Here is a 16048-nt window from a genome sequence, read left to right as displayed (position 1 = left end):
TGTGAGCCTCTATGTTAACATTGTTCATAACTGGTATTTATTATTGTTCTGTTCAAAGAAGTGGGAGGATAAAGCTTTGTACCTGTCCCTCTGTCAACTGGTCGGTCAATCAACCATTTGTTTCCATACGATAATCATAAAAATTAACTAGAGAATGCTTTGAAATTGTCTATTTAATTTGGGGTAAACATGTCAAATGTCAAAGTCACGGAGGCTAGCATAGTGTCATTAATACTTTTTTGTTTCCTCTCAATATTAAAATGACACATTTATATAGGATCTTTACTCGCCAATCGGTTTTGATGGTTACTTGGGATCACTGGAAAACACCTATCACTGTTGAGGTCAACAAGTCAATTATTTAGATCACAGGGGCTTATAACATGAAATTTAGACCTTTTCTTGTCTGCATCGTATCTAGGGAAATTTTTTAACAATGATCATGCAAATGGGTGTTATGGAAACTTGATTTTGAGGTCAAGAGGTAACAAGGTCTTGTCACAGACAATTACTTTCAACATTATGTGTAGAAACACCTTTTCCTTCCATAGTCTTAAATTTTCTGCTGGTAACTTGGGCGGAAACGAAAACAAACTATTGATTTTGGGGTCAAAAGGTCAAAGATACATATCATCAAGGCTTGTGACATAAAATACATTTCTGAATAATATACATTGTATAGATAAAGTTTACACTTACCATAACTTAAATAAGTTTGAAGTTACTTGAAATGGAACATGCTTATTGATTTTGAGGTTAACAGGTAAAAGGTCAAAGTCACAAGGACATACAATATTTAAACACTTCTTACCATTTGCACATACTTGATACTTAGCTGCACATAGGGGTATACATTTTTTTTAAACATCTTGTGTTGTTATCAAATTAAATGAAGATTCTTATTGGCTTATTTTCAATCAGATTAAAAACAGTAAACGACCAGATTGCCTCTGGAACTAAAGAGTATCAGGACTTCAAATATCTAAAATTCATTTGTTCATCCTACCTCAACCCAGATTTTTATTTTCTTTCTTGTTGCCTAGAGAAAGCATGCCTTTTCCATAAGCTGCTCTAGTTTGTATAAATAAATTATAAGATTCTGGTTCTTTTTATGTCCCCCACTATAGTAGTGGGGGACATATTGTTTTTGCCCTGTCTGTTGGTTGGTCTGTTGGTTGGTTGGTTGGTTGGTTTGCGCCAACTTTAACATTTGCAATAACTTTTTGCAATATTGAAGATAGCAACTTGATATTTGGCATGCATATCGATCTCATGGAGCTGCACATTTTGAGTGGTGAAAGGTCAAGGTCATCCTTCAAGGTCAAAGGTCAAATATATGGGTCAAAATCGCTCATTTAATGTACACTTTTGCAGTATTTCAATATTCAAGATAGCAACTTGATATTTGGCATGCATGTGTATCTCATGGAGCTGCACATTTTGAGTGGTGAAAGGTCAAGGTCATCCTTCAAGGTCAGAGGTCAAAATTATGTGGACAAAATCGCTCATTTTATGAGTACTTTTGCAATATTGAAGATAGCAACTTGATATTTGGCATGCATGTGTATCTCATGGAGCTGCACATTTTGAGTGGTGAAAGGTCAAGGTCATCCTTTAAGTTCAGAGGTCAAATATATGTGGCCCAAATCGCTTATTTTATGAATACTTTTGCAATATTGAAGATAGCAACTTGATATTTGGCATGCATGTGTATCTCATGGAGCTGCACATTTTGAGTGGTGAAAGGTCAAGGTCATCCTTCAAGGTCAAATTTATGCGTCAAAATTGCTCATGTAATGTCACTTCTGCAATATTGAAGCTAGCAATTCTGTATTTGAAATGCATGTGTATCTCATGGAGCTGCACATTTTGAGTGGTGAAGGGTCAAGATCAAGGTCATCCTTTAAGGTCAAACGTCATATAGGGGGACATTGTGTTTCTCAAACACATCTTGTTTAATTATATATTTTCGAGAAAACACACAGAATTCATATTAAATGTCAATCAAACTGGCAAATGTGAAAATACAGACCTAAGCAAGAGTAATGGCCTTGCATCAAAGCCAGATCAGCCAGTTCTTGATTTTGTAGGACCAGCCCTCATCTCCCAAAAAGCGCAAGTCTGTTGATGGGAAGTGTTTTGAACACAAAGCACTGCCTCCAGTTGTAATAGTGATGGAGGACTTTGAAAACTTCTTGCCCAAGGTCGTCCAGGACTTCCTGCTTATTTCAAGGTGAGATTCACACAGGGTATCTTCTAAATGTCAGAGTGAAGATAGGCTGAATTTCCTCCAGAGGTGAGAAATGTAATTATATACAATGTAGTACCAAATTTCAAAGTATTATTTACAAGATACCCTTCGGTATTCAAGGCATTGTTATTTATGTAATGTCAAATTTTTTATGTTACAAGAAAATGTACTTGTTTAAGGTGTAAATAAGCACTAAATTGCATCAATTTGAAGAAGTGACTTTTCAGGTAAAACATGTGATCACACTGAAAGCGAAATATCTGTTTTACAGTAACTACATATCTCACCTGCCCCTGGTGTTTATATTTGGCATCGCCACGTCTGTGTCAGCGATACACCGCCTCCTGCCCAATGAAGTATCCTCCCTGCTGTGCATGGAAAAGTTTCAGGCCCCTCCCTCCACTGAATACCTCACCCTAGTAATCAACCAGGTAGGTTACATACCAGTAATATTATAACAACCGTGAACAATTGATCTTTCAAAACAGCTCCACTGAATAACTCGACCTTTAGATCAAACAGCTGGATTGCATAGCAGTAATATTATATCAGAAATGAACAATTTAATTTTCAAAATAGTTCCATGGAATTCCATTTCGAGTCATAAAGAATATGGCTTACATACCATTAATTTTTTTAAATGTCTGTAAAAATAATATTCTCATCCTTAAAATTACTATCTAACTTTTAATGTAAATCTCAATTGATATTAGACCATTATTGCACAGCTGTTTGTCAACTGCGTAATGATTGTTTGCCATGTATACATAACTCATAGACGACACATGTCTTTCAGTTCACAAAACATATTAACTGACCATTTGCTGGCCCATAACTCTTAACTTGAATTTTAGCAAAATTATGCCACTGTTTGTAAATTCATATTAGTGTTTGCATGCACCAAATACATATTGACAGCTACAGTTGAAACTCTGCACAGGTATGTCTACAGGGTCATAATTTTAAGTCACTAATTCAGACTCTGTCTTGCAAATTAGCAGAATTACACCCATTTTTGTATGTAGAAAAAGTTTAAACTGAAAAATCAAGTATCAAATGGTTTTTAAGATTTATAAAGACAATTAAGACTAGTTCTTGGAAACTTGACTTATTGCATGTGTATAAAGTGTCATCCCAGATTAGCATGTGAAGTTTGCACAGGCTTGTAAGGTTTGACACTTTCCGTCTTAAGTGGATTTACCTTTAGAAGATATTTCCTGTCAATAATTAAATTCCATAAAAGTGGAAAGTGTTGTCGAGGATTAGCCTCTGCGGACTGCATTTTCCAGAATGCGGCCCAAATTATGCTTGTATCTGCCATGTGTGTTTGTTTTGTAGATTTTGATGACTGCGAGGTACCCTTTCAAGCTGGGGAGAGGGGTGTTCCAGCTGCTGCTGGACATATTTCTCTACTACGACTTCTCCGTGCTCAACTTCATTCAGGCCCTAAGAGTAGGCTGCATTCAATTTCAGTTTTTATCATGCTATTATGGCTTCGCAATTTCTTAAACAATTCAATGTTTTTTTCATCTTTGAAAAAAAGGGGCTTGACCTTATTCATAGGGAATGGGGTTGAATTTAGGCCAAAAATAGTCAATGACACTGAACAGACTAGCTATTTACAAGCTTTTTTTTCATTGTTTTGTTAAATATTGTATTTCAATTTATATATACAGTAGACTCTGCCAATACCGGACTCTCTGAATACAGGAACTCTCCCGATTCCGAATGGTCGGGCAAGTCCCTTATTTTCTCCTTCTATTTTTTTGTTAAAAAAATGTTCAATAAACCGAACTCTCTCAAAACCGGAAACCGAACGCGTGAATTTGGTCATGTTCAACGTAAAATACATTGAGTACACCGGACGGTCCAAATTCTCAAGATGCCTGAGGCGTGAAAATTACAATACCTAGTCAGCACAGCGCGTGCCGTGTAACATATTTTGCTCGCTCAATCATCGATAATCGGATTAAACATACCATAAAAGTGTCAAGTCATTACCGCGCTTAAGAAGTCCAATTAAATAATGTAAAACAAACTGTGAATGTCTATAATAGACGTGCGGTAACACAAAAAAGTGATTGACTCAATGGTTTTATTAAGCTTATGATAAACAATTTAATTACAAAATTAATGCATGCCGTTGCGACGATCACTTTCTTGTGATATTCTTAGGTAGTTTAAAAGATCTTATAGCCATGTTTTTAACGCTTAAATGGTTGTTTGTTTGTTTGTCAGATAAAACTGTGAGAAATATGACCGTTAAATATCCATTCATCTGTCTGCAAAGTCATTCATTGCCTTTTCTTAATTTCAAACGCATCTTCAGCATTAATAGTCTCAAATCTACAAGAATTCTCAAATCGTTATTCGTCAAAATTGTCTTTGAGGTTTAATTAATTCAGAGCTATTTATAGCGAACTCGAACACGACTCACTTGCCTTTATGACAAATGTCACGTATGTACATGTATAAATCACCACACTCACTTTGGGATTAATTAAAACAAGTCGGTATGGAATGTTTTTTGCTATTAATCGAATAAAAACACATTTTTTGAAGAATACTTTAAACATAAACCTTACATGAGTACAGTTATCACATGGTACATGTAAATTATATGGTTTGTTTTATTATTATATGATTTTGTACACAATGCATACAATGTATATTTTGGCAATATGCATACTCTTGGTAAACCGAAACTCTCTGAAAACCAGACGATCAGGCCGGTCCCCAGACTGTCCGGTTTACAGAGGGTCTACTGTATATATCTTGTGAAGATATGTTCTATATATCATGTTTAGCTTACATAAAACATGACCATTAATGATATTTTGTTATTATCATTGTTATATCTAATCTCCTTAGCCTATAATTACATTTTTTTTTTTAATAAAACTGTTGTACCGAAAACATCTTTTTTTTTAAATAAAGTGCCGTTTAGAGGTAGCATTGTATTTGCTAGTTAAGTACATTTTACCTATTTTAAAGATAAGGCCCGTGTCCATCAACTAACATACAAATTGCAATGAAATTGGTAAAATCATAATGATTTGGTTATTGTAAGTAGTATGATCTGTATGTGAGAGCTTATGTTTTCTCTGCAGCAAATCAAGTAAGTCCAAATACATTAGGTTGTACCAAGTGTCCAGTAAATATACTAATCTTTCACACACACACATTATTATTATATGTATTTCTTATAAACAAAATAGTTTTCAGTTAAATGAATATCATAGTCTTTCATTAACATGTATAAATGTTGCAATGAGTTATGTTTGTTTGACAGGTGCTTTACAAACTCCCTATCATTATTGTCCCCTACCTGTTTCACCGGAGGGGACTTACGGTTTTCGCTCTGTGTGTCTGTCTGTCTGTGAGTCTGTCACACATTTCTGGATCCTGGGATAACTATAAAAGTTCTTAATACTTTTTCATGAAACTTGAAACATAGATAGATGCCAATATGGACATTATGCACGTCATTTCATTTTGTTCCTACACCAAAAATTATGGTTGCTATGGCAACAAATAGACTAGAAATACTGCTGAGAATGGTGGTTTTCTGGATCCTGCGATAACTTTAAAAGCTCTTCATATTTTTTCATGAAACTTGAAACATGGATAGATGGCAATATGGACATTATGCACGCCATTTCATTTTGTTCCTACAACAAAAATTCTGGTTGCTATGGCAACAACAAAAAAATTCTGACAATGGTGGAGCCGGTAGGGGACATATATTGCTTGGCAATAGTCTTGTTATTTACTGGTGTTTAAAGTTTAAAGAACTGATAGTAAAACAATTACTCTCAGACCCCATGATTGTTTCAGTTTACAATGTTGGAGCACTACAGCAGTCAGCCCCTGAGTTACCTGTGCTGTAACCATGACGACGTGCAGGATGCCGTAAAGCAGACAGACGCTGATAGCTTGGAGAGATTACGTCAGTTGCCGTCATTCATGAGGTAAGTTTATTTCATGCTTTCCAATGGTTTATGGGGAAATATATGTACTGGGTAATTTTAAATGTGCTATTCCCTCAAAACCATGGAATATTACCTTGAAATTCATTATCGTTCCCAAAGCAAAAAATATCCTCCTTATCAACTCAGTCTAAGAATCATTTAATGAGAGGCCGTGGTTTTGAAATTTCAGTTTTAGTCTTGAAATGATCGCCCATGGGGTTCAAAGATATATACAAGTCCTTCTCATAGGTTGATATTTCAAATTGATATGATATCTGTCGTTTCACAGACACTAACTTTTGAAACACATACTATCTTACTTTTCAATGTACCATTTTTAGCTCGACTATTATATATGAAATATATATAGTGGAGCTATCCTACTCACCCCGGCGTCGGCGTTAGCGTGAGCGTGCAAATGTTAAAGTTTGCGTACCACCCCAAATATTTTCAATGTCCCTTGGCATATTGCTTTCATATTTTGCATACTTCTTTACCAACATGACCCCAATCTATAAACAAGAGCAGACAACTGTATGAAGCATTTTGACAGAATTATGAACCCTTTTATACTTAGATAATTGAACATTTGGTTAAGTTTTGTGTTTTGGTCCATTTGACTCCTAAAGTATCAAAGCTATTGCTTTCAGACTTGGAAAACTCGCTTACTATCGTATGGAGACTGTACAGGGCAAGTTGCATAACTCTGGTTGGCTTTTTAACGGAATTATAGCCCTTTTTGTCTTAGTAACTTTGAATATTTTCTTAAATTTTGTGTTTATATCCACTTTACTTCTAAAGTATCAAGGCTATTGCTTTCAAACTTCAAATACTTTCTTACTATCATGATGGTACTGTACCTGGCAAGTTGAATCTGACCTTGACCTTTGAATGGCCTTGACTTTCAAGGTCAAATTAATAAATTTTGCTTAAATTGCCATAACTTCTTTATTTATGATCAGATTTGATTCATACTTTGACAAAACAACACTTGCCTGACATACCACAATGGACTTCACCAAAACCATCCCCCCCCCCCGCCCCACCCCAGAATCCCTCCCCCCCCCCCCCCCCCCCCCCAAAAAAAAAAAAAAACTTTTGTTTTTTCCTTATTTTTGAAAGATCATCTAGTAAATGACCACACACCCACATTATACCCCCCTCTCCATGATGGCTTACGTTATACTGTCAAGCACTCGAATAGTCGAGCGCGCTGTCCTCTGACAGCTCTTGTCATATTTGGATGCAATATTTTGTATGAGATGTTTGGGCAAACAGGCAGTGGTGGCGGTGGTTTGAAACAGGTTGGTTCCAGTCAATAACTTTGCATGTATTTTAGGAAAATTAATGGTGCCGAAAATAATAAATTAATTTTAAAATAATTTTTAATGAACATAAATTAGTTTACATCACACATTATTCATATGATAAAAGTGTTCCTTTCTTTTTTTACCCTTTAGATATGTAGAAGGGTGTTCAACCAAGGAACAACCTGACTTGCTATTGAATGAAAAGTTCACTAAGGTAATATACGCTTAAATATTTCAAATTGTGTGCAACTGGTGTTGTCTGCCATTGCAAAATAATACTCCAACTTAAACATGGTACAAGTTCAGATATCTCTATTATCAAATACGATTAGTTCCTTTCATTTTTATGCCTCCCTTCGAAGAAGAGGGGGTATATTGCTTTGCACATGTCGGTCGGTTGGTCGGTCTGTCGGTCGGTCCGTCCACCAGGTGGTTTCCGGATGATAACTCAAGAACGCTTGGGGCTAATCATGAAACTTCATAGGTACATTGATCATGACTTGCAGATGACCCCTATTGATTTTAAGGTCACTAGGTCAAAGGTCAAGGTCACGGTGACCCGAAATAGTAAAATGGTTTCCAGATGATAACTCAAGAATGCATATGCCTAGGATCATGAAACTTCATGGGTAGATTGATCATGACTCTCAGATGACCCCTATTGATTTTGAGGTCACTAGGTCAAGGTCATGGTGACCCGAAATAGTAAAATGGTTTCCGGATGATAACTCAAGAACGCATACGCCTAGGATCATGAAACTTCATGGGTAGATTAATCATGACTGGCAGATGACCCCTATTGATTTTGAGGTCACTAGGTTAAAGGTCAAGGTCACGGTGACCCGAAATAGTAAAATGGTTTTGGGATGATAACTCAAGAACGCATACGCCTAGGATCATGAAATTTCATAGGTAGATTGATCATGACTCGCAGATGACCCCTATTGATTTTCAGGTCACTAGGTCAAAGGTCAAGGTCACAGTGACCAAAATCGTATTCACACAATGGCTCCACTACAACGGACAGCCCATATGGGGGGGCATGCATGTTTTACAAACAGCCCTTGTTTATATATATTAGACTTAGTACAAGTAATGTTTAACATTTATGTTTTGTATTTTACTTTAGTCAAATAGATTTCGCGCATTAGAAACTTATAATTAGGACCAGTTCTGTAAAATGGTATTAAATTAAATGTAATCATTATTGGTAGGAGCGTGTTGTCCGCCTGATAGAAGACATTAACGAGTACCACACCAACTTTTTCCCGATTCTCAGCTGCCTACATGTCCTGGTTGGCAAGCTGCCAGGATATCCCCTTGGCAAACAGGTTCGTAAAAAGCAGCTTGTTTTTATATCCCCACAAACACAGTTTGAATTGTAGTCACTCTTTTTGTTCAGTCAGCCCATATAAAATGTTACAAGTTTGTGTAGCAAACTTATTCAACATCGCTCAAGCAATTTAAGTTAAACTTTAGGTATGTCAGAAATGATTGTAGATGCTCAATACCTTTTAAAATGCCAAATGAACCAAACATTCCTAAATTATATGCCCATTAAAACAGCTAACAAAACAGTTTGAATGTGATAGTGATATTTGGAACAAAGATCTTGCAGTGGTTTCACTGGGTAAAAAAAAGTTGTCGACACTAAATTGTGTTGCTTGAAATAATTTTGAGCCGATGTTTTTCCATAATAATTTAATTACAAAAAGCAATAATTTTATATTAACACATTTAACACATTTCAATTGTCAAAATAAACATGTCAACATAAAGTAGCATAAACTTCATAATCATTATTAAAATGTAACATTATTTTTTACTTCAATCAAATTTGTTTGTGCCTAATCAAGCATGAAACAGATGCTGTTACATCTAGATTGTTGTTCACATCATGATACTCTAGTCTGCAACAAACGGCTTATTAGCTATCTGATCTTGACTAAATGTGTTCTAGTTTTGTACCAAATGAGATTCTTTGTAATACAGTTAAGCCAAGTCCACAATTATGTTTTCTGCGATAAAATAAGCCATTTTGAAAAAATGTCGCCATTTTTATGATTAGATTTTATTTAGATTTTATTTACATCATTTCCAGAAGGCCAATGGCCCATGTGGACACATTTTAGTACAAACAATATAATATTTACAGTAATAAACATATACACATAATTAATTCAAGCACATGAAATTATAATAATTTCATAAGTAGTGTCAATAAGTATTTTACAGCAAGAAATACATATTAACCGTAATAATAATGTTTAAGAGGAGTACTTATACTTATCAATACATATTGCATTAATGTTATCGAAGAAGAGGGGGTATATTGTTTTGCACATGTCGGTAGGTCGGTCCGTCCACCAGATGGTTTCCGGATGATAACTCAAGAACGCTTAGGCCTAGGATCATGAAACTTCATAGGTACATTGATCATGACTGGCAGATGACCCCTATTGATTTTCAGGTCACTAGGTCAAAGGTCAAGGTCACAGTGACTCGAAATAGTAAAATGGTTTCCGGATGATAACTCAAGAGTGCTTATGCTTAGGATCATGAAACTTCATAGGTACATTGATCATGACTCGCAGATGACCCCTATTGATTTTGAGGTCACTAGGTCAAAGGTCAAGGTCACGGTGACCCGAAATAATAAAATGATTTCCGGATGATAACTCAAGAACGCTTATGCCTAGGATCATGAAACTTCATAGGTACATTGATCATGACTAGCAGATGACCCCTATTGATTGTCAGGTCACTAGGTCAAAGGTCAAGGTCACAGTTACCCGACATATTAAAATGGTTTCCGGATGATAACTCAAGAACGCTTATGCTTAGGATCATGAAACTTTATAGGTACATTGATCATGACACGCAGATGACCCCTATTGATTTTCAGGTCACTAGGTCTAAGGTCAAGGTCACGGTGACCCGAAATAGTAAAATGGTTTTTGGATGATAACTCAAGAACGCTTATGCCTAGGATCATGAAACTTCATGGGTACATTGATCATGACTCGCAGATGACTTCTATTGATTTTCAGGTCACTAGGTCAAAGGTCAAGGTCACGGTGACTCAACTTAGAAAAATGGTGTCCGGATGATAACTCAAGAACGCTTACGCCTAGGATCATGAAACTTCATAGTTACATTGATCATGACTCGCAGATTACCCCTATTGACTTTCAGGTCACTAGGTCAAAGGTCAAGGTCACGGTGACTTGACACAGTAAAATGGTTTCCGGATGATAACTCAAGAAAGCTTACGCCTAGGATCATGAAACTTCATAGGTACATTTATCATGACTCGCAGATGACCGCTATTGATTTTCAGGTCACTAGGTCAAAGGTCAAGGTCACAGTGCCAAAAAACGTATTCACACAATGGCTGCCACTACAACTGACAGCCCATATGGGGGGCATGCATGTTTTACAAACAGCCCTTGTTGCAAATTTGTGGCATTTGGCTACAATTTCGAACAACATCTAAACACTTACTAGTTCAAACTAAACTGAATGCTCAATAAGAAGCTGTGTGATAAAAATTTAAATCCAATAAAACCCTTTGCTCCCATTATTTCTCGAAACTTCCATTTCTGTCTTGAGCATACATGGGGGCACTCATTAAGCTGATTGCATAATTGCTCTATTATAATCAATTAGAGACTAGCAATTGCTGGGACAATTAAGTGTGATGCAAATAAACGTGTGAAAAATAGCATGTGTTTATCTGTGTTTCACTCAATAATTCTGTTACTATTTATGTGCTAGCTATCTTTTGAGTTATTGATCTTTTTTCCATCTTTGATTTTCTTGGCTATGCAATCATTTTCACATGTATTGTGCTATTCCATTTTAAATGGGTATGGATCATTACTTACCTTTAATAATTTTTTTAAGTCACACCCACAGAAAGGTTTATGTCAGAAAAGTATACCTTTACATAAGAATGGTCATAATAATATTTAAAAGTACCTCACCCTAGTGATCGGTAAGATTTTATTTAGACAGTTATGGTAATTTTCTATATACTTTAATCCTTTACCACTTAGAAACGTATTTTTATGCATGTGAAAGTTAAATTTAATTAAATACCTTTCTTACTAGATTCAAGTTTTAATGGTTTCGTTTCCAACCCATAGATACTGATGAGCAACAACCAGCATAAAACCTGAACAGACTGCGAGTTACTTGCAGGCTGTTCTGGTTGTATGCTGTTCACTTTGCTTTTAAGTGGGAAGGGATTCATTAAGATGAGTTAGATATAATATAGTGCACACCCAGCATTCAATTGAAACAAGTTTGATTTAATTTAGAATAAATTATTTGTATGCCCTCTTTTGAAGAAAAAGGGGCATATAGTGATCAGACTGTCCGTCTGTGTGTCTGTCCGTCTTGTCTGTCTGTCCGTCTTTCCGTCACACTTTGTGTTTAGGTTTCAAAAAATGCTCATAACTTCTATGTCCCTTGAGATATAACCTTCATATTTGGTATGCATGTGTATATGGACAAGGCCTTTCCATACGCACACATTTTTTTACCCATGTGACCTTTACCTAGAAGTAAGGGTCCGCGTTTAGGTTTCGAAATCTGCATTTAGGTTTCGAAAAATGATCATAACTTCTATGTCCCTTGAGATAAAGCCTTCATATTTGGTATGCATGTGTTTATGGACAAGGCCTTCCAAACGCACAAAAATTTTGACCCCTGCGACCTTGACCTTGAACTTAGGGTCCACGTTTAGGTTTCAAAATCTGTGTTTAGGTTTCGAAAAATGCTCATAACTTCTATGTCCCTTGAGATGTAATCTTCATATTTGGTATGCATGTTTATATGGACAAAACCTTTCCAAACGCACAAAAATATTGACCCCTGTGACCTTGACCTTGAACTTAGGGTCCGCGTTTAGGTTTCGAAATCTGCGTTTAGGTTTCGAAAAATGCTATAACTTCTATCAAAGCGTTTATAGGGGGCATATGTCATCCTATGGTGACAGCTCTTGTTGATATTGTAATGAGGCACATTTAGCATGGAGTTGCTACCAATTTTGTTTATGCTTTCCGGTGGTTTATACTAGAGAAATATCAGTGAATTAAAACTGATAATTCACTGTTTCAAACTGTGAAATGACATCTTTTTCATGACATAACAACCATTATTTCAGCAAAAATAAAAAATAATCATTTGTAAGCATAAAATTAAAAGAAAATGTGTTGGATTTGGTGGAATTTCTATTTTAATTTTTCACTTGCGATCATAGAAAAAATATGTTTTCTATGATTACGTGTGAATTAAAATTGATATTCCTGCAAATCGAACAAAAAAAAATAATCCTAGATATATTAATGGTTAATTGTACTGAATCTGTTTCAGTTACGAGAGGTATACTCATTGTGTTTGGATGTAAATCTACAAGAGAATGAAGACTTTAAGCACGCCAGGGATCTCCTAAGGTATGATTGGCAAGAGCTGTTCACATTGTCAAAGCCTTATATTACATGTATGTGGATAAGTGTTGTTGTAGTTAAGCTCTTAAAATAATACTTTCAGAAACATGTTTTTGTAGCTAAAATCTTCAAACATTAAATGTTGGTAAGTTTGTTTTTTTTGTTTTTTCAGAACAATATTAAAACAATAAATTGTAGGTGATTTATATGATTTTTGGTTTAATCATTCATCGAATGATAATAAGATTTTGTATTATTTGTTATCTTAAAAGCTTTACCATGATATACGCCTTGAGTTCACAAGACGTTAGGCTTTTTTAATGGAAGCTAATGCACACCACCAAATAATTTATTTGTCCCTGGAAAAAATTCAAACTTAGGAGAATTTGCGACACCTGGATGTGAATTTAGTCTAAACATAATGAAAATTATGAAAATAAGCAGTGCTCTGTGAAAAGCTTGCTCAATGCCTGTTTGTAAAGACTGCATAGGCTAATCAGGGATGACACTTTCCGCTTTCAGTGAATTGTTCTTTTAAATGAAGTCACTTCTTAACGAAAAAACCAGTCCATGCGGAAAGTGTCGTCCCTGATTAGCTTGTGCCGACTGCGCAAACTGCACAGGCTAATCTGTGACGATACTTAAAGCACATGAGTTAAGCCTGGTTTTCCCATAGCGTGGCACAAATATATTTTAGGATGCTTTCAAAAGATGAGTGGAAGAACTTACTGGTGCAGTGTATTGAGAAGCTTCAAAATGAATCTCAGCTCAAAGATGTGATGACAGAGCTAGAAAAGTTTGTCAACAGAATAGACCATATTGATGGTAAGATTGCTGAAATTTATTCAGTTAGTTAGATGTAGGCATTAATTGCTGTGGTATTGATGTTTGTTAATTGCCTTTCAAAAAAAAAGGAAAAATACCTGGCTTTTTGATATATTTTTTAATGTAATGTTAAATTTTCTGAACTCCTAAGTTATGTTCGTAAGATTTTTAAGAAACATCACCTGATTTATCAGTGACTAGTCTGTTTAATTGTATTGTTACTTAAAGGAGATTGAAACGTGCTTACAGATTAATATTTGTACTAGTGACATAATGGCGGTATGCTCTCCAAACAGTCTTAAACATAGAAATCATGCAGCTTCATTTGAACAAAAAACAACAAACACATTTGATCTGCGCTCTGTGAAAAGAGCTTAAATGCATGTGTGTAAAGTGTTGTCCCAGATTAGCCTGTACATACAGCTTAGGCTCATCCAGGACAAAACTTTTTGCCTAAAGGGGGTATATAGTTTTAGCACTGTCAGTTGGTCAGTCCATCAGTCTGTCACACTTTTCTTTCCGCTCTCTAATTCAAATAGTTCAGGGTTCTCAATAACTTTTGAGCCAACAGGCGAAAATGTGAAACGAACAGGCCTTCTAGGGGGGTCTGGGGGCATGCTTCCCCGTAAAAAAATTAAATTGAGCACTTGATTTCCTGCATTTTGGGCCATTTTATGGCTATTTTAATGGTCAACCAGGCACTTAAATTTGAGCATTTTTGTGCATTTTATGAATTTTAGCTTTCGGATACATAATTGCACTCAATTTTTAGGGACAATTTTTACGATTTTGACGGTTTTTTTTCACAAGGATCCAATTGGGACATTTTATTCGGATAAAGAAAAAACTTTGATTATGGATTGGGAGTGGGGCCGAAATTCGGCCCTACAGGAATGGGCAGAAAAGGCCTGATCGTCCATCTACCTTGCACATTTTGCGTGACACTTCTAGTTTGAAACGTAACTGAATTAAAACAAACTTTCACATCAACAAAAACTTTGCATTAACACAAAAACACAAGCAATCAGGAACAAAAACTCACCATGTGATGAAAAGAACGTCAAAATATTTGACTGCTTTTTGACCAATTTCAATTTGTACCTTTTTAGTGTTGTTGTTGTTGTAATGCGTTAAGGGAGATAATCAAGCGACGTCTTTGCTTAATGGCAAAATGGAGCAAATTTCGAAAAGTCAATTGCCGATTTTCCGATTTTTAGCGATTTTCATTCGGCCATAATCTGATTTCAAACGGCCAATTTGGCGGGCGGCCGGCTCTTATTGAGAACCTTGTAGTTTTCATCCGATCTTTACCAAACTTGGTCAGAAGTTTTATCTAGACAATATCTAGGTCAAGTTCAAATATGGGTCATGCCGGTTCAAAAACTTGGTCACGGGGTCACTTAGTGCATTTCAAGCATTTGGCATGGTGTCCGCCCTCTATTTGAAGTAGTTTTCATCTGATCTTCACCAAATTTGGTCAGAAGTTGTAACTAGACAATATCTAGGTCAATTTTAAATATGGGTCATGCCGTGTCAAAAACTAGGTCAAGTGGTCACTTAGTGCATTTCAAGGATTTAGCATGGTGTCCGCTCTCTAATTGAAGAAGTTTTCATCCGATCTTCACCAAATTTAGTCAAAAGTTGTGTCTAAATGATATCTAGGTCAAGTTCAAATATGGGTCATGCTGGGTCAAAACTAGGTCAGGAGATGACTAAGTGCATTTCAAGTATTCAGCATGGTGTCCAAAACCTTCAAACAGGCGTATCTTGTGACAGTTTGGCACTCTTGTTGTGTTTTAGTTAGATTTTCAATGTTTACCAATACCCTCCCCCCACTTAATTTTTTAAAGGTTTCTAGGATACCTTACTTACATTTTCAGAAGGGTACAGAAAACCAGGCTTAATTTATATACGGAAAGTCTAAAACTAGCCTGTGAATTTAGTACAGGCTAAGCTGGGCCAATACTTTCCACCTTGGCTTTTTATGCTCCCTGAAAATTTCAGTTTGTAGTTCCTTCTTTACTTCCTTCCTTAATTCCTTCCTTCCGTCACACTTTTCTTACAGTTTCTCAATGGGCCTACAATATTTTACCGATCTCTTACATATTTGGCATGTAGGTACCTTCCATGGACCTATACCTTTTCATGAGGTTTGTGGTCGCTGGGGTCAAGGTCACCGAGGCTGATAATAGATTTTTCCGTCACACTTTTTTTACAGTTTCTCATAGCACCTTCAAT

The 16048-nt window shown here is 35.9% G+C and overlaps 1 protein-coding gene across 2 annotated transcripts in view; it reads left to right on the top strand.

Annotated features, from left to right (window-relative positions):
- The window catches only part of LOC127880954 (origin recognition complex subunit 3-like), a 46192-nt gene that overhangs the window by 12906 nt on the left and 17238 nt on the right, over positions 1-16048 (top strand). For both annotated transcript variants that reach the window (XM_052428470.1, XM_052428469.1), the window contains exons 7-14: positions 2091-2233; positions 2523-2682; positions 3590-3703; positions 6089-6222; positions 7683-7746; positions 8747-8863; positions 12912-12991; positions 13683-13810. In XM_052428470.1, coding sequence (XP_052284430.1) covers positions 2091-2233; positions 2523-2682; positions 3590-3703; positions 6089-6222; positions 7683-7746; positions 8747-8863; positions 12912-12991; positions 13683-13810 — 940 coding nt within the window. The remainder of the gene's footprint in view (positions 1-2090; positions 2234-2522; positions 2683-3589; positions 3704-6088; positions 6223-7682; positions 7747-8746; positions 8864-12911; positions 12992-13682; positions 13811-16048) is intronic.

The sequence above is a fragment of the Dreissena polymorpha genome, chromosome 5 (genome assembly GCF_020536995.1).
Source record: "Dreissena polymorpha isolate Duluth1 chromosome 5, UMN_Dpol_1.0, whole genome shotgun sequence".
NCBI lineage: Eukaryota > Metazoa > Mollusca > Bivalvia > Myida > Dreissenidae > Dreissena > Dreissena polymorpha.
This window is presented reverse-complemented; position numbering and strand designations above follow the sequence as displayed.